The sequence below is a fragment of the Arvicola amphibius genome, chromosome 12, assembly GCF_903992535.2.
Source record: "Arvicola amphibius chromosome 12, mArvAmp1.2, whole genome shotgun sequence".
Classification (NCBI taxonomy): domain Eukaryota; kingdom Metazoa; phylum Chordata; class Mammalia; order Rodentia; family Cricetidae; genus Arvicola; species Arvicola amphibius.
Window position 1 is genome coordinate 4,229,692 of NC_052058.2, and position 22,868 is coordinate 4,252,559.

At 44.5% G+C, this 22,868-nt stretch overlaps 1 protein-coding gene across 1 annotated transcript; it reads left to right on the forward strand.

Moving 5' to 3' along the window:
• Positions 1 to 2,154: 2,154 nt before the first annotated feature.
• Flvcr1 (FLVCR heme transporter 1) lies at positions 2,155 to 18,609 on the forward strand. Its single transcript, XM_038349767.1, has 10 exons — positions 2,155 to 2,956; positions 6,963 to 7,107; positions 12,874 to 13,014; positions 14,191 to 14,258; positions 15,108 to 15,211; positions 15,781 to 15,891; positions 16,123 to 16,228; positions 16,964 to 17,075; positions 17,929 to 17,996; positions 18,160 to 18,609. The coding sequence occupies exons 1-10, from the start codon at positions 2,237 to 2,239 to the stop codon at positions 18,229 to 18,231; spliced, it is 1,647 nt and encodes a 548-aa protein (XP_038205695.1). The 5' UTR covers positions 2,155 to 2,236; the 3' UTR covers positions 18,232 to 18,609.
• The last annotated feature ends 4,259 nt before the right edge of the window (positions 18,610 to 22,868 follow it).

The following is a 22,868-nucleotide window of genomic DNA, read 5'->3' on the forward strand; positions in this document are numbered from 1 at the left end:
GAGACAGGGTTTCTCTGCGGCTTTGGAGCCTGTCCTGGAACTAGCTCTTGTAGACCAGGCTGGTCTTGAACTCACAGAGATCCGCCTGCCTCTGCCTCCCTAAACAGAACTTTTTCATGTGCAGGGAAGGCATGTGAGAAAGAACATCTGTGGAGGAAAATTAAAGCTGATTGCCTATGCCAGAAACCTAGGCAGTTGTCAACTAATTCTCATCAACAATGGAGAAGACAAATGACCTATAAGCACAGCATCCAATCCCTGGATCCCCTTCCTGAACACTTTTGTTTTGGGGCTGGGATGAAGCTCAACTGGTAGAGCTCTGCACAAAGACCCAGGGTTGCTCCTCAGCACTATATAAAACTAAACATGGTGGCACATGGCTGCAATCTTAGTCCTTGGGAGGCCGAGGCAGGATTCAAGGCCTGCCTAGGCTATATGAGACTCCGTATAAAAAACAAAACAAAAAACTCAAGTAAAATTTTCACATGTGGTCCCTGCTGTGTCGTCTAGGCTGCCACGCTAGCTTTAAATCTGTGGGGTTGAGTGATTCTTCTGCCTTAGCCTCCAGGTAACTGGGACAACAGGCCTGTGCCACTGTGCCCAACTCGAACAGGTTTTCTTCTGAGCCTTCGCAGAACATTCCATGGTACCTGAGAACATTAGCAAGACACTGATAAATACTTAATATAAATTATGTTGAGTATTAAAAGCACATTCAACTCGTGTTTTGTTTTGAGACACGGTTTCTCTGTGTAACAGTCCTGGAACTTGCTTTGTAGACCAGGCTGACTTCGAACTAAGAGACCTGCCTGCCTCTGCCTCCCGAGTGCTGGGATTAAAGGTGTGCGCCACCACCCAGCTAACTCACGTTTTTATATATTCACAAAATTTTTTATGTAAAGATGAATTAATTAGATTCCCACATTTATTTATATTTTTTCAGTCAAGAGACCATTACTCTGTAATGTAAAATGTCCAAATCAACATTTACAAAATCATGTTGTGAAAAATTTGTAAGTTCTCCCTCTTTTTTTAATCATAGACTCTGTGTGTGTGTCTGTGTGTGTGTGTGTGCAAACGCACCCGCGCGGACTGCTCCTGTGTGGAGGTCAGAGGACTATAACTCTCAGGAGCCTGTTCTCTCCCTCATCGTGTGGGTCCTGAGGAATCAACTCAGGTTGGTAGACTTGGCAACAGGAGACTTTACCCACTGAGCAGTCTCGCCCTATACACGCTTTTTCTTAAAATGAATTCATTTACAAAGTGCTTTGTGGAGCTATTCCCCGGAGCATGGGCAATTCCCAGCAGCTGCATCACCATCTACAAAGACTTACTATTAATTCCCCTCCTATCTCCCAAAGACCGAAGGTGAAAGCTCAGTCTGGCTAAGGCCCTGTGCAGGCACCTGCAGCCACTGGGAGTTCATTAGTGCCACAGCCATGCCTTGTTCATTAAACAGATTTCAGCCAGGCGTGAGGGCGTCCATCTTTAATCCCAACACTCAGGAAGCAGAGACAGGTGGATCTCTATGAATTCCGGGTCGACCTGTCTCCACAGAGTCCCCATCCAGCTAGGAAAACAAAGTGAAACCCGGTCTAAAAAAATAGCGGAAAGAAAAGGGAAGGGGAGTTTCCACACACAGCTTCCCAAAGGAATGCAGGCTGACTTTGTCGGTGGTCCAGTAAGCCCCTAAGACTTCCGGAGCTCTGTCCTCATCCGGTCCTGGTCACAGGTGGGAACAAGAGGCAGGCAGGGGCTGCTCCTTGTCCCATCGCCTTCGGTCCGCTGGGTGGATGGAGGCGGGCCGTTTCTGGCCCGCACGAGCCTGCTCCTGACCTCTTCCCTGGCTGGACTGAAGCCCTCCCCGAGCTCTCCTTCCAAGGTAACCCGAGGTTACCCCGGAGCGAGTGCTGGAAGAGGCCTAGAGCAGCGAGCATCCAAGATGGGCAGAACGCCTCCCTTTACCTCCTCACCCGTTTGATCCCGCCTCTCTTCCCGGCAACTCCCTGATTGGCTTCCCAGCCTGCGAGTGCGTCCAATGATTGGCCGGAGCGCCGTCACCTTGTGATACGCGGCACCCCGGGGGCGGAGCCTGCCGGCGAGAGCCCGACAGCCCGGTGCGGCGCGCGCAGCTCCACTTAGTCAGCGGGCGGCGCGGGCGAGCGCTCGGCCCCGGGCTTGGAGCGTGGAGCCGGCGGGGAGAGTAAAGGAGCGGCGGGGCGGGGAGCTGGGAGGCATGGCACGGCCCGACGACGACGAGGAGGGGCCGGCCGTGGCGCCCGGGCACCCGCTGGCGAAGGGATACCTTCCGGTGCTGAGAGGCGCCCCGGACGGGGAGGCGCACGCGGAGCTGCAGGAAGGGCCTGAGGCGGAGATCGGAGGCCGGGAACACGGCCCTGCGATCGCGGGAGCCCCGGACGGACCCCAAGCCCTGCTGGCAGCGGAGGAGGAGACCCAGGCCCGGCTGCTGCCGGCAGGCGGTGGAGAGGACGACCCGGTCCCCACGCGCTCCCCGCGCACGGCACTGTCGCCGCGGCGCTTCGTGGTGCTGCTCATCTTCAGCTCGTACTCGCTGGTGAACGCCTTCCACTGGATCCAGTACAGCATCATCAGCAACGTGTTCGAGGGCTTCTACGGCGTGTCGGCGCTGCACATCAACTGGCTGTCCATGGTGTACATGCTGGCCTACGTACCCCTCATCTTCCCGGCCACCTGGCTGCTGGACACGCGAGGCCTGCGGCTCACGGCGCTGCTGGGCTCCGGCCTCAACTGCCTGGGCGCCTGGGTCAAGTGCGGCAGCGTGCAGCGGCACCTCTTCTGGGTCACCATGCTGGGGCAGAGCCTGTGCTCCGTGGCGCAGGTCTTCATCCTGGGCTTGCCCTCCCGCATCGCCTCCGTGTGGTTTGGACCCAAGGAGGTGTCGACGGCTTGTGCCACCGCGGTGCTGGGCAATCAGGTAAAGACTGGAACGACTTGCTACTGGGATCCTCTTAAGGACGGTAGGAAGCCGTAGGCGGGGCTGGGGCGACGGTCTGTGGGTAAAGAGCGTACCGTAGAAGCGTGAAGACTGAACGCCAGCACCACGTGAAAAGCCGGGCTTGGTGGCCCCAGGTTGTATTCCCAGCCAGCACTGACAGGTGAGGAGGACAGCTCCTGAGAAAGAACATCCGAGATTGTACTCTGGTTTACACACAGGCACGCACGGAAGCTTTGGCAGTGAAGGAGATCTCCTAGGTAATTTTGTCACCATTGCAGAAGGAAGGTGTTGAATTCTGTGAAGTTTGTTTCCACACTGAATGCCCTTGGAACAGCCCCGATTTAATTGTACTAGTAGTGAAGCCAGCCCGGTAGGTGCTGAGCAGGTCTAAGTGAACGCTCAGTAAATGGTCATAAAGACTTGGCAATATTACTGAGTTCAGTTGTTAGCTCTTAGCAGCCAGGCAGTGGAAGGCAAATTGTGGAATGGTTAGTGGCTAGTTAGCCAAGGCTCGCTTAAGAAATGACCTTGTTTTCCCCTCCGTCATGAATTCAAATGCCACTGGAATACCAGAAGCAACGCTAGGCAAAAGGTTTGTTTTGGGGCGAGTGTGCGCTTTGTTATTTATTTTGAAACAGGGTTTCCTTCACTCTGGCAGGCTGGCCTGGAATTCTCTGTGTACCCCTGGCAGGCTCCAAGCTCTGGAGAACCCTGCCAGCCTCCCAAACATAGGAATGAGCCATGCCGCTGTTCCGTTTGCATTTGTTAATTTCAGCCTAGTTCTCTTATTGTGATTTAAATTCTTAATAGAGGACTCTTGTAGCACCAGATGTCTTTGTCGCTACTGTAAATGTCACAGTTGTAAAGGATATTTAGTATTCATTCAGTTGAAGGAAGTCTAGTTACCCCTCCCTTGTTATACATATATTGCTACATGCAGCTGTGTAACCAGAAAATGTTACTTTCCTACTTCAAATCCCATTTAGATCAAGATAGTGGTTTAAAAGACCCCAAAAGACTAAATGTGTGTGTTTAATTTGTTAGATTTACTTACTTTCTCTAAAAATGCAGAAGAAAGGGTCACCTAAACTATAATTGCCATGTATTCAAAATAATTTATACTGATACTTTGACTTCTTGTTTCTTTATATTTGGATAGCAGATGTTTTCTCAAGATATTTTTGTTTCTAAATTCTATTCAAGATTAATGCTTCAGCCGGGCGGTGGTGGCGCACGCCTTTAATCCCAGCACTCGGGAGGCAGAGGCAGGCGGATCTCTGAGTTCGAGGCCAGCCTGGTCTACAAGAGCTAGATCCAGGACAGGCTCTAGAAACTACATGGAAACCCTGTCTCAGAAAAAAAAAAAAAAAAAGATTAATGTTTCATTGGCCATAACAGAAATATTATCAACTCCATATCTATGAAGCATCAATTTTATGAGTAATAAATGGAAATATTTACTTATGGATGGACTTCCCTTTTGTCGGCACATTCTGGGTCTTCCTGTATTCCCCTAAGGTGTTCTGTTCCTTCCTCAGCTCCCGTAAACTGGACAGTTGCTCATCATGACCCAGTGTGCGTTTTCAGCCTCATTTATGGAATGACCATGCATAATAATATTCAGAGGTATCATGCAGTTACTGGGTGGCACTAAAGTGATTTATGTGTCATTCAGCTTCCTATTATAAGGTTAGAACCTATTAGTTTCCACACTTGATAGACAGGGACATTGAAACTTTAAGGAATGGAATCATTTTCCAAAGGTTGTTAGCTCTTAGCAGCCAGGCAGTGGAAGGCAAATTGTGGAATGGTTAGTGGCTAGTTAGCCAAGGCTCGCTTAAGAAATACAGCTTGTTCACACAGAAGTGTGTCTGGCTCCTGAATGGGTAGCTTTTATCTTTTCAGGTCTCTAGAGGGAACCTTTGAAAATACAAGTGCTTTAAGTTCGCCAGTGGTTTCCCAGAGTCCTTAAATGTGAAGTCTTTGCTGTGAATTACAAAACCTCTTTACTGTGTATTTGGTTTCTTAAGCAGTGCCAACCTTGCACTTGCACAAGGACCTTTGCAGAAACCTTCCTTCCGATGCTTAGCATATTCTTCCTGTTCAGATTGCGTGATTACATACATAGAGCCACTCAGCTCTCTTCAAGTTCAGTTTTTCTTTCTTTCTTTCTTTTTTCTTGGTTTTTCATGGCAGGTTTTCTCTGCAGCTTTGAAGCCTGTCCTGCAACTAGCTCTTGTAGACCAGGCTGGCCTTGAACTCACAGAGATCCACCTGCCTCTGCCTCCCAAGTGCTGGGATTAGAGGTATGTGCCTCCACCACCTGGCTCAAGTTCATTTTAAAAAGCCAGTAGCATTCTTGATTCCAAGTAGAGCTCCCCAGTCACTTTCTTACTGCACCATTAAATGTTATCTCTCCATGTAGCATTTATCACTGTCTCATGTTTATTATTCATATATTTTAAAATACACACGTTTAATACTCATTACTGTCTGTCATTCATTTTTCCCCCTGAGTAACTTTCCACATATCTTTGTAATTGCTCATTTACTTTCTTTCCTTGAATTTCTGTGTGTGTGTGTGTGAGTGTGTGTGTGTATATGTAGGAGGGAGGTGGTTGGGTGAGTACACACTTGAAAACCAGAGTGGATTTTGGATGCCCGCAAACACCCTATATCTTATTCTTTTGAAGAAGAGTCTCATAAACCTGGAGTTGAGGTTTTTTAGCTAAGCTGTCAGCCATCAGGCCCTGCAAGTCACCTGTCCTGTGTACAGGTGTGCACAGGACCATGCTCAGCTTATTGTGTGGGTGCTGGGATTAGAACTCGGTCCTTATGCTTGCTCAGCAAGTGCTCTTACCCACGGAGCCAGCTTGCCAGCCCCTAATTGCTTTCTGTATGAATTTGTCTATGCTGACTATTTTGTATAGATGGAATTATATAATGTATGTCTTTTTGTGTCTGACTTAGTTCTCTCTCGTGTTTTCAAAGTCCATGGTATACATCAGTACTTCATTCTTTCTTACAGATGAATATGCTTCATTGTGTGAACATGCCAGATAAAAGTCTAGGTTATTACCATGTTTTGGGTCTGTGAATGGGGTTGCTGTGAGTATTTCAGTGTAGTTGATTTGACTATCTATTTTTAGTTTGGGGGCATGTACCTACAAGTGGAATTGAAACATCGTATTTCAGTTCTGTGTTAAATTTGTGAAGAAATTGCCAAACTGTGTCCATAGGGGCTATTTCATTTACATTTGGACCAGCAGTCTACAGGTTCCAGTTTCTCCCACTCTTGTGAACACTTTTTCTTTGTTTGTTGTTTGTTTGAGACAAGGTTTCTCTGTGTAGCCACCCTGGCTGTCCTGGAACTCACTTTGTAGACCAGACTGGCTTTGAACTCCCAGAGATCCTCCTGCCTCTGCCTCCCAAGTGCTGGGGTTAAAGGCCTGAGCTACCACCACCTGGTGTGAATACTTATTTTCTGTTTCTATAATCACATTCATCCAAGTGGATGTAAGATGGAGTATCATTGTCATTTTGATTTGTATTTCCCTTAACAACATGATATTGACTTTTTTTTCTATATTCTTCTTAGCTGTTTGCGTATCTTCTTTGGAAGAACGTCTTTTCAAGTCTTTGGCCCACTTAACATTGAGATTCTTATCTTTTTGTTGTTGGTTTGTAAAAAAAAAAAAAAAAAAAAAAAAAACAAAACTTTTTATTCTGCATGCCAGTTCTGTATTGGATAGGATTTGGAAATATTTCCCCATGTTGTAGGAGTTTTTTAATCCTTCATCAGATATAAGGGAGAAGTTTGGCAGCCGTTTTCCTTCATCAATAGAGTAGAACAGAGACATTAGAACGGACTTTTTAGGGTTTACAGTGCATCTTTGTACATACTCCCGTTCATCATATTCTGTTAAATGCCAACATTTGCTGTGTTTGCTATTGATAGTTGTTAACAGGACTCTTTATTTTACAGCTTGGAGCTGCAGTTGGCTTTTTGTTGCCACCCGTTTTAGTGCCCAACGTGCAGAATAACACAGACCTTCTGGCTTATAACATCAACACCATGTTTTACGGGACAGCATTTATCTCCACACTTTTGTTTTTTTTAACAGTAATTGGTAAGTGAACTACGTCCTAAGACTTAGATAAATGCATGACAAATAGATGAGAATAACTAACCCCGGAGAGTTTTGCTGATGGTGTCTCCAGTACTGTTTGTTTTGTTCTTGCCATGCAACGTCTTGCCCAGGTACCGAGTGGGGCAACAACTCTAGGACTTCGTTATGGTCCGTCCACTCCATGTTTGTTTGTTTGTTTTTTTAACGTTCTAAAGGGTTTGAAGACTAATCAGTCCCATTTATCTTTCTACTAACTCAGCTTGGTAAGTGTTCATTTCAAACGTGCTGCCCGGCTTCCCTTTCCATTTTCATCTGTGTGCTGTGCATCCTGTCCTTACCTAGCCTGCAGCTAGTGCCCGTCATGCTTTGAAATGACGCTCACAGGCTACCACTTCCCTTTCCTAGGAATCCCCCCAGGGATCCCCAGTTTAACATTAACTGGGTTTAGAATGTTGACCTGTGAATGACCCTGGGCAGCATCGAGCTGTTCAGAATTTCACACTGTGGCAACTGTCTGCTTGCTAGGCCACCTCAGCAAAGCCCGGCTGCCACCCTTCGTCCCCGAGTCCTCTCGTCTGGGCCTGTCTTTTGAAGGAGTCAGTCAGAGTCAGCTGCAAGCAGCCATCACCAGCTTGGAAGAAGCTTTGGGAAGGTCTGCTTTTTTTTTAAGTTTATTTTTAAGGGGAGGCAGTTTTGATTTTAGGGGAGAAGCTAGGTGTATCTAAGATACATCACTGCCATGACTGGGGCAGTGCCTGGGAGACACTCAGTCTCTCCTAGATGGGCTGTATCAGAAAAGGAGCTATGCAGTTCACATACCAGCTCTTAATTGACGTTTACAGTTAAAGCCTGCTACAGTTGGAGGTTTTAGACTTATATGTTGAACTTTTTACCTTGCTATGATATTAATGAAAACTTCATATTTTGTGATCTCCAGATATGAAGTTGCGTTTTCAGAGAAATATCTGCTGACTACCTGGGTAGGTGAGCGGCAGGGTCAGGTATAGGAAGCTCAGCCCACATCTGCAGTTTCCCTTGAGATAATGAACGGAATGTTCTCTTCGTGGCATCTGAAGAATGCCAGGACGTGCAGTTGGCGTCCCATTTTTGATCTTTGCCGTTAGTCGGGGAGTGGCGTATTTGCACTGTACACACTGCTGAAAGGGCAGGTTTTCCTTGTACTCTTTCAGTATTTTAACAAAATATGTGCTGTGAGGGACCTCTTAAATCTGCCTTTCCGGTTGGTGCGTTTGGCTTGCTTGACAAAGTAGGCGATGTTGCCTCTGTGCATCTAGAGAAGCGGGTCTTGCCCTTCAGGAGGGTTAGGTATGAAATGTCTTTCAATCACTTGGTGTGATCACTTAAGTCTCAGGCTCTCATCTTGTTGAATCTTCAGTTGAGCTCCTCACAAGAAATGAATAATTTAATTATATAAGATGTCGTTATGAAAAGAAAGGACTGGAGAGATGGCTCAGGAGCTAAGAGCACTTTCTGTTCTTGCAGAGGACCCAAGTTGTGTTCCCAGCACCCATGTCATTGGGTGACTCACAGCCTCCTGTGATTCCAGCTTCAGGGAACCTCTGTGTACTGCATTCACATGAACAAAACCCAACACGCACATGTACAGGGAATTAAAAGCTGAGATATTTTTAATTAATTAATTATTGGAAAAATAGCTCAGTGGTTAAGAGCACTTGTGTGCTTGCCGCTGCAGAGGACCTGGTTCCGTTTCCAGCATGCAGATGTAGCTAGCGCACAACCAGAGTTCCAGAGATGCCCTCTCCATGGACACCAGACACTAATGCTACACATGAAGACATGCAGGCAAGTCATGCATACACATCTAAAATAAAAATGAAGCCTTAAAAATAATATCTATAGTTGAAGTTTTTCATGATATGTATATATGTATAAACTATTAGAGTAGGCTTTTAAGTTTTCAAAGACAGGAGTAAGAACAATAGAATAGGTAGGACTATGGGTTTATTATCTTTTGTAGTTTGAGAAATTAAAGAGTGAGCTATTTACATATCTAACTAGTTATTGATGTACTTGTAGCTTGTGGGTTGAGAGTGGATACAACTTCAGGTGTACAAACAATGTAATAAAAAAGGGCTTGTTTTCAAGTTTGTTTTAGTGTCCTACTTTTTTAAAAAAAGATTTCTTTATTAATTTTGTATACAGCATTCTGTATGCATGTATCCCTGCAGGCCAGAAGAAGGCACCAGATCTTATTACAGGTGGTTGTGAGCCACCATATAATCACTGGGAATTGAACTTAGGACCTCTGGAAGAACAGTCTGTGCTCTTAACCTCTGAGCCATCTCTCCAGCCCTAGGGTCCTATATATATATTTTCATCTTATGACGCTAGATGTAGTATAAAAGCAAAGTAAGAATTAGTCAAGGTAGCATATACTATAAACCCAGTACTTGGGAGGTACCAGAGGATCAGGAATCCAAGGTTATCCTTGGCTACATGAGAGAGAGAGAGAGAGAGAGAGAGAGAGAGAGAGAGAGAGAGAGAGAAGAGAATATACCATTATTGTGTGAAAATTGTGACATTAACTAGAAAGGCAACTTGTGTCGTACTCAGATATATTTGCTTCGGTAGAAAACTGAATTTGGAAATTCTTACTTGAAGTAAGTGCCTCATTCACTAGAAGAGATGAGCTTACATCCCTCTAAATTCTACTCATAATTACTTAAAAATTGAATCAGATCCATATAATTTATGAGTATAAATTACAGTTTTTAGTGACATGACATATGTTAAACTAGGACTTCCTGAAAGGTTCACTTTGTGTGACCTTCTTTGTCCTCATGGGGTGCGGATGTGGATGGAACCTGGCTGGGAATCCGAGGAGCTAAATAACCCTAGCCTTCTACTGAATCCATGCTAATTCCTCATTCTTGGAGAATCTGGCCTCTCGTATTTGGATCGTAGATGTGCACCAAAACATGAGTAAGCACACACCACACGATTTTGGTTCTTACTATGCCTCAAGATTCTTTGCCAGCACCTGGGAGGCAGAGGCAGGCGGATCTCTGAGTTCAAGGCCAACCTGGTTTATAGAATTGAGTTCCAGGATAGCCAAGGCTAGAGAAACCCTGTCTCAAACTTCCCCACCCTCCAAAAAAGAAAAAACATTTAATTCAGCATTAGTCTATATCAACACAAGAGGTATAGTATAGCTGTACTTCTGATTCTTCTATTCAAGATGTCTACATGGCTATAAACTTTTAATAGAGATCCATTTTACTTACTTAATCTATAAGTATTTTAAGCTCTTGAGGCAAAGTCTGTTTTTTAAGTGAATATTGTATTTATTTATTTTTTATTTTTGGTCTCTCTGTGTAGCTCTGGATGTTCTAGAACTCACTCTGCAGACCAGGCTGGCCTCAAACTCACAGAGATCCACCCGCCTCTGCCTCCCGAGTGCTGGGATTAAAGATGTGCCCCACTGAGTTCCACTTTAAGTGAATATATTTCAAACGAGACAATACATGATAATTATAAAATTTTACATATTTTTTGTGATCTTTATAGCAGCTCGTTATTGTTGTTTCCATTTAACTAATGAGAATCTGACACTGAGACATACATAAGACGGGGCAGGGGCAGAATTCACACGTGTGTTTATTTGCCTTCTGATAGACAGTGTGTCGAGTCTGTCTGAGGCTCACGCACTCACAGAAGGGCTCTAGATGCCCCAGTTTCTTTATCGTAGCTTGAGGAGCTCCTCAAGCTCTTGGCAGCTTCATGTGCTGCTACTTAGAGTTAATAACCAATTCTTTTATTGGCACAGGTCTTTAGTGGGAAAAAAAAGGTCCCATTTCAAAGAAAAAAACAAAAGGCCCTACTTCCTACTTTGAGATAGCTGCACAACATAGAAAGGTCATAGACAGATGACCTTTTGGTCCTTGTTTTCCTCAGGTAGCACTGAGTCTGACCTGACCGTGTGTAGTTGGTAGGTACAGGAGTCCGACCTGACGGTGTGTAGTTAGTGGGTATAGGAGTCTGTCTTCCCACAGTGTGTAGTTGGTGGGTACGGGAGTCTGACTTCCCATGGTATATAGTTGGTGGGTACAGGAGTCTGACTTCCCATGGTATATAGTTGGTGGGTACAGGAGTCTGACTTCCCATGGTGTGTAGTTGGTGGGTACAGGAGTCTGACTTCCCACAGTGTATGTAGTTGGTAGGTACAGGTTACATTTGACAAGAGATACTTTATCTCTCTGAAACCGGAGGTTGATTCTTGTATTCAGAAAGTAAACCTGAATGGAGCTAAAGACTGGTGAGGGCTATTTTTAATTTATGTGAGTTTTTAAATCTATTTTTGGTATATTTTGATTTGTTTTTTATAGTAAATTTAAATCTAGGAAAGACTTAGTGGAAAATCATGGCTATAATTATTTATAGTCTGAAACCTTGATTTACTACCGTGAAAGTTTTGTATTACCTATGCTAATAAAAAGAAATATCTCCTGTGCAACTAGAGCACAGAGAGACTTGCAGGACAGACACGAGCCTCCTAACAGTGCGAGGATCAGACAGGGCGAGAGAAGAGGGAGAGCTGCGGCTGCTGAGGGCTGTGTCTGCCGGGCTCCAGTGTAAGGGCTACAAATAAATGCCTATGCCTTCTGTCCCTCCTGAGCTAGTTCTGAGTGCCAAAGTAGTTTGGTTTTAGTTACATCATTATTGATTTTAATTATTAATTTTTCTTTAAAATTTTTTAAATTTCCATTATTAATATTTTCTTTCCAACAAAAACTTTAATTTTTTATTCTTACCAGCCAATAGAAAGATGACTCACAACATTTCATGGGAGTTACAGGATTGTTTCTTCCCCAATAACTCTCAAATATGTCTGTGCACTGGGAACATCCAGGAATTTTTCTCTTCAGCGTAATCTTGTGTTCCGCCCTGGAGATTCTGCTCATTAAACTTTACATAAAGTCTCAAAATCAGTATTAATTTTAAATTTCCAGATGATTCCACTTGACAGACCAGAGACGTCAGACCTAACCCACTTCAAATTGAAAATAAGCTAGGCCTCTTCCAACCAAGAAGAAGAAATTGTTAGGAAAGGGAAAAGGGACGAGAAAGGGGGGAAATGATGAGAGGGAGCAGGGGGAAGGCGGGGGGAGGCTCCACTGTGCACAGGTTAGCTCTGAGAGAAGAGCAGGGGGGAGGCGGGCGGAGGGAAAGCAGAAATTACAGTTTTAGAGAACATGACTTCTCCCCGTGTGCTCCCCTTCTGAACTTACCTATAGTTCTAAAGTGCGTTCTCCATGAATTCTCTAATGATCAGGGACATGTACATCTGGGATCTGTGGCGATGGAGTCATGGTTGGGTGACTGCTCTGGGAAAGCCACTGACTCCAAGCATTCATCTTTCCCAAGGGACTGAACTTAAAAGTCAAATCCTTGATGTAGTAAACATCGATCTGGATTGTAAAAATGCAGTAATCAGTGGGCAAAAGTGGTGTCATTGCCAGTGGTTTTTCAGCTCAAATGAATTGGCCAAATCTCTGAGCTTTAGTTTTGAGAGCTAAAAGGAAAATGCCAAATTATTCATCACTTAGAAGTCAATGAAGATTAAAAACAAAAACCTTGGCCACAAAGGACTTTGACTGCCTCTTTAATCCGAACTATAAACTCGCTCCTCTCACTAAGAAAGATGCATAGACTTAATCACGTGTGATGTGTGGGTCTCATAGAGGAAGGTTAGTCATATGTGTTCCTTTTCACACATGTTCCCAGCGTTCAAGGAAAAGCCTTTGTTACCACCAAGCCAGGCTCAGGCAGCCCTGCAGGACAGCCCCCCTGCGAAGTACTCCTACAAGAGCTCCATCTGGAACCTGTTCAGAAACGTCCCCTTTGTTCTCCTGCTGGTTAGTTATGGTAAGTGGCGTGGTGCTCATCGGTGACCACACACCTAACAGCGCTACGGATTCTTTTTTTGACACTAGTGGCTTGAACATTAATGAGTTTGGTTCATGAACTCCATAGCCTAATTATGAAAGTAAGTGCTGAGCAAAAGTTCCCAAAGAGATTTTTTTCTAATGTTTTTAAAATAGAAAAAAAAAAGCAGATCTCAGAAGTACTTTATGCTTTTTTGAGTCCTGGTGGAGTGTTCCATCTAGAATGTAGAAATTCCACTTGCAGTTATGTTTAGAGAAATCCACCCTTGTGTTTAAGAGTAAAATCTTTTTTTGGTTTTTTTTTTTTGTTTTTGTTTTTGTTTTTCGAGACAGGGTTTCTTCTGTAGCTTTTTGGAGACTGTCCCAGAACTAGCTCTTATAGCCCAGGTTGGCCTCGAACTCTCAGAGATCCGCCTGCCTCTGCCTCCCGAGTGCTGGGATTAAAGGCGTGCGCCATCGCCGCCTGGCTTAAGAGTAAAATCTTAATATCAACTGCAGTCTTATTTTAAATTCTGAAAACCTGGGGGGGAGGTAGCTCACACTGTGGACAATTACACAGTAGAGAAAGTGTGTCACCTGAACCACACAACTCAGTGGGAAGACCAAGTTATAGATGCCTACTACTTATAAAGCTTATTATATGCAGAATAATTCTAATTATTCATGAATACATATATGAAATTCAAAATTCCAAGATCAAGATGTTTTATCAAGAAAAGAGGTGTATTTATTTCATATCTTTGGAAGGTTCGAGACCAGGTAGCCCCATCTGCTCGGTCTCTGGTGAGAAACCCTGGAGCCATCATGACAGGGATGAGCTCCAACTTTGTGCCACGTAGGCCGAGCTGTCTGGTGTTCTTATTTTACAACAGCCTCCTCAGCTGATAACTGACTCACTCCGAAGAGCCCCTGTGCCTCATCTCCTTGTCCTAGGTCCCACCTCTTGAAGGTTCCATCACTTTTGCCCTCCCCTGGGGGGGGAGACCAAGACTCCAGCACAGATCTCTAGGAAACCTAGCCTTCGGTCCTTCTGTCCAGTTTCCAAAAGGCGGCAGTGGTGCTATTAGTTTTCCTGACTGATTATTAGGTATTTTACATATTGTATAGTGTTCCCTGTTATTTCAGAGAATGATGAACTTTATTTTTTTTTTTATAGGTATCATGACTGGAGCATTTTATTCTGTTTCAACATTATTAAATCAAATGATACTGACGTATTATGTGGTAAGCTTTCATGCCTGGTGAGCTTCTGCTTTTATATTGTATGCTTGACCAAGACTTTTTTTTTTAACAGTATAATTTACATTAGCATGGTCCTAAAATGAAGGATTTTGACCTTGTTGATGCAAAAGATTGACTTCCATTTTTTAAAAGACAGCATTCACTCTACAACTAAGAGGTGGGAAAAGCTGAAAAAAGCGGATTCAAAGTCAGACGGGTCTCACAGTTAAAGAGGAGGGCCAGATTCCTGAGTTAATCCGTGTGATGCCTGGTGTGTTCCACCAGTCCAGTTTGCTCTGGTTCCCTGGACTCAGTGTGTAAACTCAATTCAAAATCACTATCTCCCATACTTGTTATTATGTGTATTTAACCTAATTTGCAAAACACACATTGAAAGTAAAGATAATTAGCATTGTGGTAAAACCTTAATTTGGTTATATGGAAAGACACCAAACCTTGTAAGGGATGTAAGCTTAAACAAGGTCAGACTGGCCTCTCTTAAAAGGGAGCTGGCACTTTTACTATGTAAAAGCGGTGCCCTTAACTTTCTCTTTGCACATATCTAAGTGATTTCAGAGCCCTAACAAAAAGTAAGTACAGCCATGGACTACCCCAGAAATGCTGCCTTTTTTATTTCTTTCATTATTTTATCATCGTTTTGTCATTGATGTTGTTTTACAGTAGAACGCTTTCTTCAATAAACCACCCTCTCCAAAAACACAACTCTAGCCCGTGTAGTGAATCTTCCTATTGTGTGCTTACTTTTATATGATTATTTCCGCTAACTGTGGATGTATGGGACTATGAACCATCAGCTTGAATTAGAGAGATCTGATTATCACATTGTTTCAGGGAGAAGAGGTGAATGCTGGAAGGATTGGGCTAACGCTGGTGGTAGCTGGAATGGTGGGCTCCATTCTTTGTGGCTTATGGCTGGATTACACCAAAACCTACAAGTGAGTTACAGTAGATACATGCATGGTGCATAAGTAAAGATCCATTGATTTTAAAGGACAGGGCTACAGTAGGTACATGCATGGTACATACGTAAAGATCCATTGATTTTAAAGGACAGGGTACAGTAAATACACACATGGTGCATACGTAAAGATCCATTGGTTTTAAAGGACTGGCTTCACTAGGTAGCTCAGGCTGTCTTGGAGCTCTGTCGTCCTGCTCAGCTGCCTGACTGCAGGACAGCAGCATGAACCACCATATCTGACTAAGACTTGGTGGGAGTGTTTCAGTGATTTACCTACATGAATGCTTTACAAACCTTCCTGCCCCTTTAGTAAGCTGTTTCTGTCTAAAAAGGGCCCTCCTAGGGAAGCACCAGGTTCCTTTATCTTGTCTTTTTTTATGTTGTAAACTTTTTAAAAAAAAATGTTCTTTTCTATGGCAAGGTTATTGTTGAGCTAGCCACATTATCCGCAGATGAGAAGGGTAGTTTGTGGTAGCCAGCCACTCCTTTCTGTGCCTTAAGAGAATCAGGAGGGAACCATTGATGATTTTGTCTTTGTTCTAGGCAGACGACTCTGATTGTGTATGTGTTGTCGTTCATTGGGATGCTCGTGTTCACTTTCACACTGGACCTTGGGTACATCATTGTGGTGTTCGTCACTGGTGGGATCCTTGGGTAAGTGTGCTCCACCACTCTGAAGGAGTGTGTAAAAGGCCCTCCGAAGGTCCTTTTGATAGTTTAAACTCTGAAAGTCCATTATGTACATATAGATATACAGTTCCTCAGAAGTATAGCAGAAAAGTTTAAGCTATTTTGGCGTGCTGTTGGTAAAAAATAGATGAGCCTCAGCAGTCCAAGTGCCTGCCCTTCTCATAGCCCACCTGTTTCATGGTCTTGCTCTCCTAGCTTCTTCATGACTGGTTACCTCCCTCTGGGCTTTGAATTTGCGGTTGAGATCACTTACCCTGAGTCTGAAGGCACGTCCTCTGGGCTTCTCAATGCTGCTGCACAGGTAATCCTCTGCTTCTGCTGCTTCTGCTGCTTAAAAAGATTTGTTTATTATGTATCCAGTGTTCTGCCTGCAGGCCAGAAGAGGGCACCAGATCTCATTATGGATGGTCGTGAGCCACCAGGTGGTTGGTAGGAAGTGAACTCAGACCTATGCATGAGCAGGCAGCGCTCTTAACCGCTGAGCCATCTCTCCAGCCCCCTCTGCTTCTTCTTAAGCCAGACAGCCAACCTGGTGTGGTGGTAGCAATCCCCAGCACTTCATAGGTAGAGACAGGAGGACCAGGAGTTTAAGGCCAGTGTCAGCTACATAGTGTGTTTGAGGCCAGCCTGGGTGTATGAAACTCTGCCTCAAAAGACGGAACAAAACCAGCAAAAGCCAGGTGATTCCTATGGTCAGTGAGCAGTGAGCTCGGCCTGACTTTGTGGGTTAATGATCCTGACTTTCAGTGGTTGTTTCTAGAAGCCAAATCATAAAGAAGGTCAGTTAAGGAGGGCTCTGGGTGTGTGAAGTTGTTGTAAAACAGTGGACCAGTGGCCGTGTGGTGGTGGCGCACACCTTTAATCCCAGTACTCGGGAGGCAGAGGCAGGTGTGAATTTGAGGCCAGCATGATCTATAAAGCGAATTCCAGAACAGCTAGGGCCGTTACACAGAGAAATCCCATCTCAGAATACAAACAAACAAACAAATAAATAAAACAGAAAATTAATAAAATTATTTCACGAATTTTATTTTAGATATTTGGAATTTTGTTCACTTTGGCTCAAGGAAAGCTCATGTCAGACTATGATCCTCCAGCAGGAAACCTTTTCCTCTGCGCCTGGATGTTCTTAGGCATCATTCTGACAGGTGAGTGCTGAGTGTGCACCATCTCGTCTGTCTTCAGTGTGTGCATCGCTACTCCATGGCTTTGCACAACTCTGGGGTGAAAATGAAATAAGCACAACACAGTTTTTTCCTCTCAGGATGTGAGCGTGTCCTTTCATTTTGGTGGTTCCAAATTTAATGCCATTACTCTTTGTAAAAGACAATACTGGGACAGGAGAATGACTCACTGGACCCAGGTTTAATTTCCAGCACCCAAGGTCGCTCACAATATCTAATGCTGGTTCCAGAGGATCTGATGCCCTCTTCTGGCCTCCTCTGGCCCTGCACAGACATAAATGGAAGCCACACACCCATATACGTAAAATAAAAATAATCCTTCTAAAAAAACTTACAAGAATTATATGAATTATTTATCTCATGTGTCTTATCACCTCCCACTTGGACCTATGGGCACCTTAGACCTCCCTGTGCAGAACCCAGTTCACTGTGTTCCCGCAGTGCAGGCCTGTTTCTCTCGTATTTCCCTTAGCTCATGCTGTCATCCACTCACCCGACCAAACAAGGAATTCTGAAGTCACCACTTTTCCTTCATTTCTACATCCCATTGTCACACCCTCTCTCTGGAGCTGATGGATGCTGGTGGTTAAGCCCAACACCTAGGTGTCTTCCCAGCTCAGCAGGGCAGCTGGCGCTCACAGCACTACGCACCGTGTGTCACGTGTTAGAATACAGTTGTTATCACAGCACTACGCACTGTCTGTCCGTCCCGTGTTAGAATACAGTTGGCTATCAGCACTACGCACCCGTGTGTTCCACATATAACACAGAAGGAGATGGCGACCCTTTGGTGGTAACTCTGGTGCTTCTGTTTTAGCCTTGATCAAGACTGATCTGAGGAGACACAGCGTGAACATGGGGATCGCGAATGGAGCTGTTAAAGCTGTGAGTAGTGTTTCTGTTGAGCACTGGGGGCGAAGGGGGATCCAGTCTGCTTTAACTGTCATCTCTCATTTTTTATTCTTTATTCTTTTGAGTCGATTCACCAGTTGTCTGTTGAATAGCATGCCGGTGTGGTACATCCCTTCAATGCCAATGACTCTTGCAGGTGCCTGTTGATAGTCTGACAGATCCGAAACCGAAGGTGATGTTGTCTAAGCGGTCAGAATCTTCACTCTGAGGAGGGGACAGCGCCGGCCCCGCAGCGTGGGGACGTGCCATCGTCCCTGGGGAGCTGTGTGGGCGGTGAGGACACTTACTTGAAAATTACTGTGTGAACTCTGAACATTACTTTGTTTTACTGTTAATTTAGGCAACATTTGGTTAAAATGACCTCACTTGCGCCTCGTTAACACTACCGTTCATCTAATATTGTCTGTTTTTAATTGTGTAGCATGTCCATGAAGTAGCAATCTTGACATTTTTTCAGAATGTTTTGTTTTTCATGGGGCTCTAATTCCCCTGAGACATGTAAGAGTGCGTGCAGTTCACATACAGACCTGTCCAGTGCATTTCCAGTTAACTGTCGTCTCACTGGGCTGAGCAGTGTGAACGCCGAACACCGGCTCACTCAAGGTCAGGGCTGGGATCCGGATTCCAGAGAAGCGCTCGGATTTTTCCCGTCTTTCGTGCTCTGTGGTACAGTGTGTGCGACACATTCTGCCCCACAAAACAACAAACAAAAAACAAAAACAAACAAAAAACAAAAAGAAAACCAAAAGCAAACAAAAACCAGTTGTATAAAACATATCACAGAATCCGTTGCACTCTGGTTGGCTCAGGAGCTGAGGCACATCCAGATCGTCTGGAGTTCCTCTCTGTGCTGACTTCATACAAATAAGTAAATGCTAATGCTGTATTTTTCGGTGCAACTTAAAAATAGAATAGTTTCATGCCTATTTTGTCTATTTTTTACTCTCTTTCAAGAAAATTTCATCATCTGTGTTACGCGCTAGCTCGTGATTTCTTATGTCACATCGGTATTTGCCTTGGAGATTCCTAAGATAAGGAGTCTGTGCTAACTTCAGAGAGCCTTGAAATACTAGCTGCTGTGTTTCCAGGGTGATTCTCTGACCGCTGTCCTCTGAGGGTTACCAGCCTCTGCGCGTGTTCTGTGAGTGCTGGGGACAGGTTCTCCTCCACCTCAGAGTGTACGTGGTCACCACTCTAGGTGTCGAGTCTCTTGACATGCTCAGGGCAAGGGAATGGGACCAAGTGAGCTTTCACAGTGCCTACTGCCGTCTTGTTCACAGTGAGACACTGGCACTCCGACTCTAGGCATATCGCCATGACGTTTTATCAACAGTAACATTTAAATAGTGTAATTTTGTAAATTTTACCAAAAAATTACATCAAAAAGCACGCAGAAAAGCCAATCTTGTAGTGAATATGTTTGAAACACATGCAACTTTGATTTAGGCAATATATACATTGATTTATTTAGATATTATTCATTTTTATCAAATGCCATAAACTATGTAGAATCCGACACTGGAAAATGTACTGGAAGAGTTAGTATCGCTCAGGATCAGGACCAGGGGTGTCCTTGGTGTGTTCTGTCATGGGAGCTCTGGACACATCATTTAACCTCTCTGGCAGCATTTTCGTGATTCATGAAATGAATACTTTAACTTTGATCTAAAACAGTGGTTCTCAACCTATGGGTTGCGACCCCTCTGGGAGTTGAATGACCCTTTCACAGGGATTGCATATCAGATATTTATATTATGATTTGTAACAGTACCAAAATTATAGTTATGAAGGAGCAGTGAAATAATTTTGTGACTGGGGGGTCACCACGACATGAGGAACTGGGTTAAAGGGACATTGTATTATGAAGGTTGAGAACCACTGATCTTAAAGACCTCTTAAAAATATTGTTTGCTCGCCTTTAATTCCTGTACTCTGGAGGCAGAGGCAGGCAGGTCTCTGAGTTCGAGGCCAGCCTGGTCTACAGAGTGAGTTCCAGGACAGCCAGGGCTACACAGAGAAGCCCTGTCTTGAAAAGCCAAAAAAAAAAAAGTTGTCATTCATCATGGAGTCATGGAGTAGACCGAATCACTGTACCGCGGAAAATCTAGTTAGAGTGAAACTCCCCAGATGTTGGATAAGCAGTTGTATTGCACCTCTGTAAAGACAGGGTCTCTCAGTAGCTTTTTAACCTTTTTAGCCCGTCTGTAGTGGTTCAGGCAAATCAATCTGTGTAATCAGTAACTTCTTTTGATATTTATGCCACAGGTTAAAGATGACTAAAAATACAGTCTCCCCCAACTGTTTGTGTCTTTAAATGGACAGTACTGTTTACAACAATCATGTGCTTGTTGAGTTCCCGAAACTCTGAACAAATCACAGTCGGAAGCTGGAATATTTAATGTCTGAAAAGCATATGTGTGCTTTGCCATTGTTTGGAAAGGGATAAAGTACTATGTAACAATGCAAAGTGAATTCCTGACGTCGTCAGTATTTTAAGTGAATGTTGTAGATAATGTAGAAGGTGAAGATTTGATATAATTTTGTGTCATGGCTTTAGAAGTAGTAATTATCACCTGTGTCCGTTTTAGCAGATGATTTAGGAGCACAGTTGTGTTCTCAGACGCCATTGCACTCAGAAGCGCTGTGAACATGGCTGTTGTCTCTGGGAATGTTGGAGAAATATCTCCTATGAAATGTTTGTGTTCATAGTGGAACAGCACCTGTGTCTGATGTCTTCATTTCTAATCTTATTTTTGCTATTTTTATAATTTCCTTATGTGTTTTTTCTTCATTATTTCATACTTGAAATAAATTTATTTTTTTAATGCTACACTTGTGTATTTTAAAAACAAGTTCTGGTGCCGGGTATATGTGGAAACTAGAAAGTGGTCATGTGATCTTAGAGTGACCGCGGAGGTAAATAAGCCCACTGGGACAACCCTCGACAGAAAACAAAATATTTACTTAAAAATCACGTAAGAGGAAACTGGGAAAGCACGCAGTGCTGAGGATGCGTGCGGCCATCGCTGAGGACCTGAATGCTGTTTCTAACACCCACATCAGGCCACTCACAACCGTCCCAGGGATCCAACACCCTCCTGTGCCCTCCATGGCAACTGCACGCATGTGTATATGCCCCACAATGCACATAATTTAAAATAATAAAAACAAGTCTTAAAAAAAACTTAGGGAGCCCCTCACATGACACTAATAACATTTCTAATAAACAATTTACTCCCAACAATTCATCTCAGTGTCCCTCGTGAACTTGCATCTGAGACATTTCTTAAAGTAAAACAAAACACAGAAAAGACCTTTTCTCAACCTTCCATCTCAGTGAGATGGGAAAGGCAGAACACAGCTTCAGATGTGATCTGGGTTATCAGTGTTGACCACAGCAATAAACCTCAGATAGAAAGCCCAGCCATCCAGTAGGAGATGGCAAGTCCATACTCATTGGTCTGAAGCCCGTTAGGCCTGCTACTGCCTACCACTTCTCCAAGGCAGAAAAGCTCTGTCTTTTCTCCAGGAGGAGCCTGGGGAGCCATTGTCACTTCAGCAATGTGAAAGCCCAGCCTGTACTGGGCATTTTTTATGAACTGTTTGAGGAGAGAGAAGTATATTGAGATGAAGAGAGAAAGGAGAGGCTATAGGACCATATATTGAGGCAAGCCACAACTAAAACTTTGGCGTCCCCACTGTAGGAATTAGCCTGCCTCTTGTAGAGTACCTTGAACCTCCCAGGAGGTTGGCTAAAACAGCATTCCAGCTAACAGTCTGGAAAGCAGTTGTAGGGCCTTGTGGGTTCCTTTACCACCTCGGGTTCAGATATGCTCCTGACGTTGAGCTGGTAGTGACCTGAGGACCCAAATCTCGACAGGGTTCATCTTCACTGCTTCTCAGTCCCCAAGCCTAACAAGCCAACTGAACACTGGCGTGTAGATCTAGACCAGTTTCTGGTATCGCCATGCCTTTCATTAAGGAACATGTAATTTCCCTGATGCCTTTCATAAAAAGAAAGGGAAAACCTTTGGAAGGTTGGCGTTGTAGCTCAGTTGGTAGCGTGCTTGCTGAGCATGTGGGAAACCCTGGGTCTAATCTGCAGCATCACGTAAACGGGGCGGAGTGGTGCACAGCTGTGATCTTACCTATCATTTAGTAGGTGCAGGCAGAAAGGTCAGAAGTTCAAGGTCATCCTTGACTACAGTCATGAGTTGGAGGCTGGGGTACATGAGACCCTATCTCAATTTTTTTTCTTTTGGGTCTTCACTGATTGTAACCACTGGACAGAATTGTAACTGGGGCCCCACTTTGCCGCAAGTCGTATAGTCAGAAAGGCATGGCATCAGACACAGTTTTGAGAGTTCCTGAGGGAGAGCAAGTCTGGTCACTCTCATGCAGCTAGTGGCTGACAGTAATCCCAACTTCAGGCCAGTAGCAACAGCATCAGGCACCAATCCATCCTAGTGTCCCACAGGGACAGCGTCAAGTAGGACTGGACTGACGCCAGGTCCCTCTGGATCTGGGCCCGCTCTCAGGCACTTGGCTGTGATCTGCCACTGGCTTTCCTGTCTCCTGGGATCCAGAAGATGCCTGCTCAGATTGTTCTGCAAGGCTGGGCCTGTGCAGACCCTCAAGAAGGAAGGTGACCTGAGCTGTCGTTTTGGACAGCTGCCCAAGTTGCCCTGAAGGCTGTCACTCTTCTACGGCCACCCTGTCCTCCAGCCTTGCAGCAGGGGTCTGAGTCAGTGAGTAACCAAGCGGAAAGAGGTGGACTCTGTGACCTTCCAGTTACCATGATGATGACAGCAAGTCACACTAATGAGTCTCTAATTTAGCCCTTGG

What these genes read in the sequence shown, in the direction of transcription:
- Flvcr1 (XM_038349767.1), top strand. Translation starts at nt 2,237, where the DNA reads ATGGCACGGCCCGACGACGACGAGGAGGGGCCGGCCGTGGCGCCCGGG. An exon ending in TTCTCAATGCTGCTGCACAG is followed by an intron (nt 16,229 to 16,963) that starts GTAATCCTCTGC and finishes ATTTTATTTTAG; the next exon opens with ATATTTGGAATTTTGTTCAC. An exon ending in CTTAGGCATCATTCTGACAG is followed by an intron (nt 17,076 to 17,928) that starts GTGAGTGCTGAG and finishes CTTCTGTTTTAG; the next exon opens with CCTTGATCAAGACTGATCTG.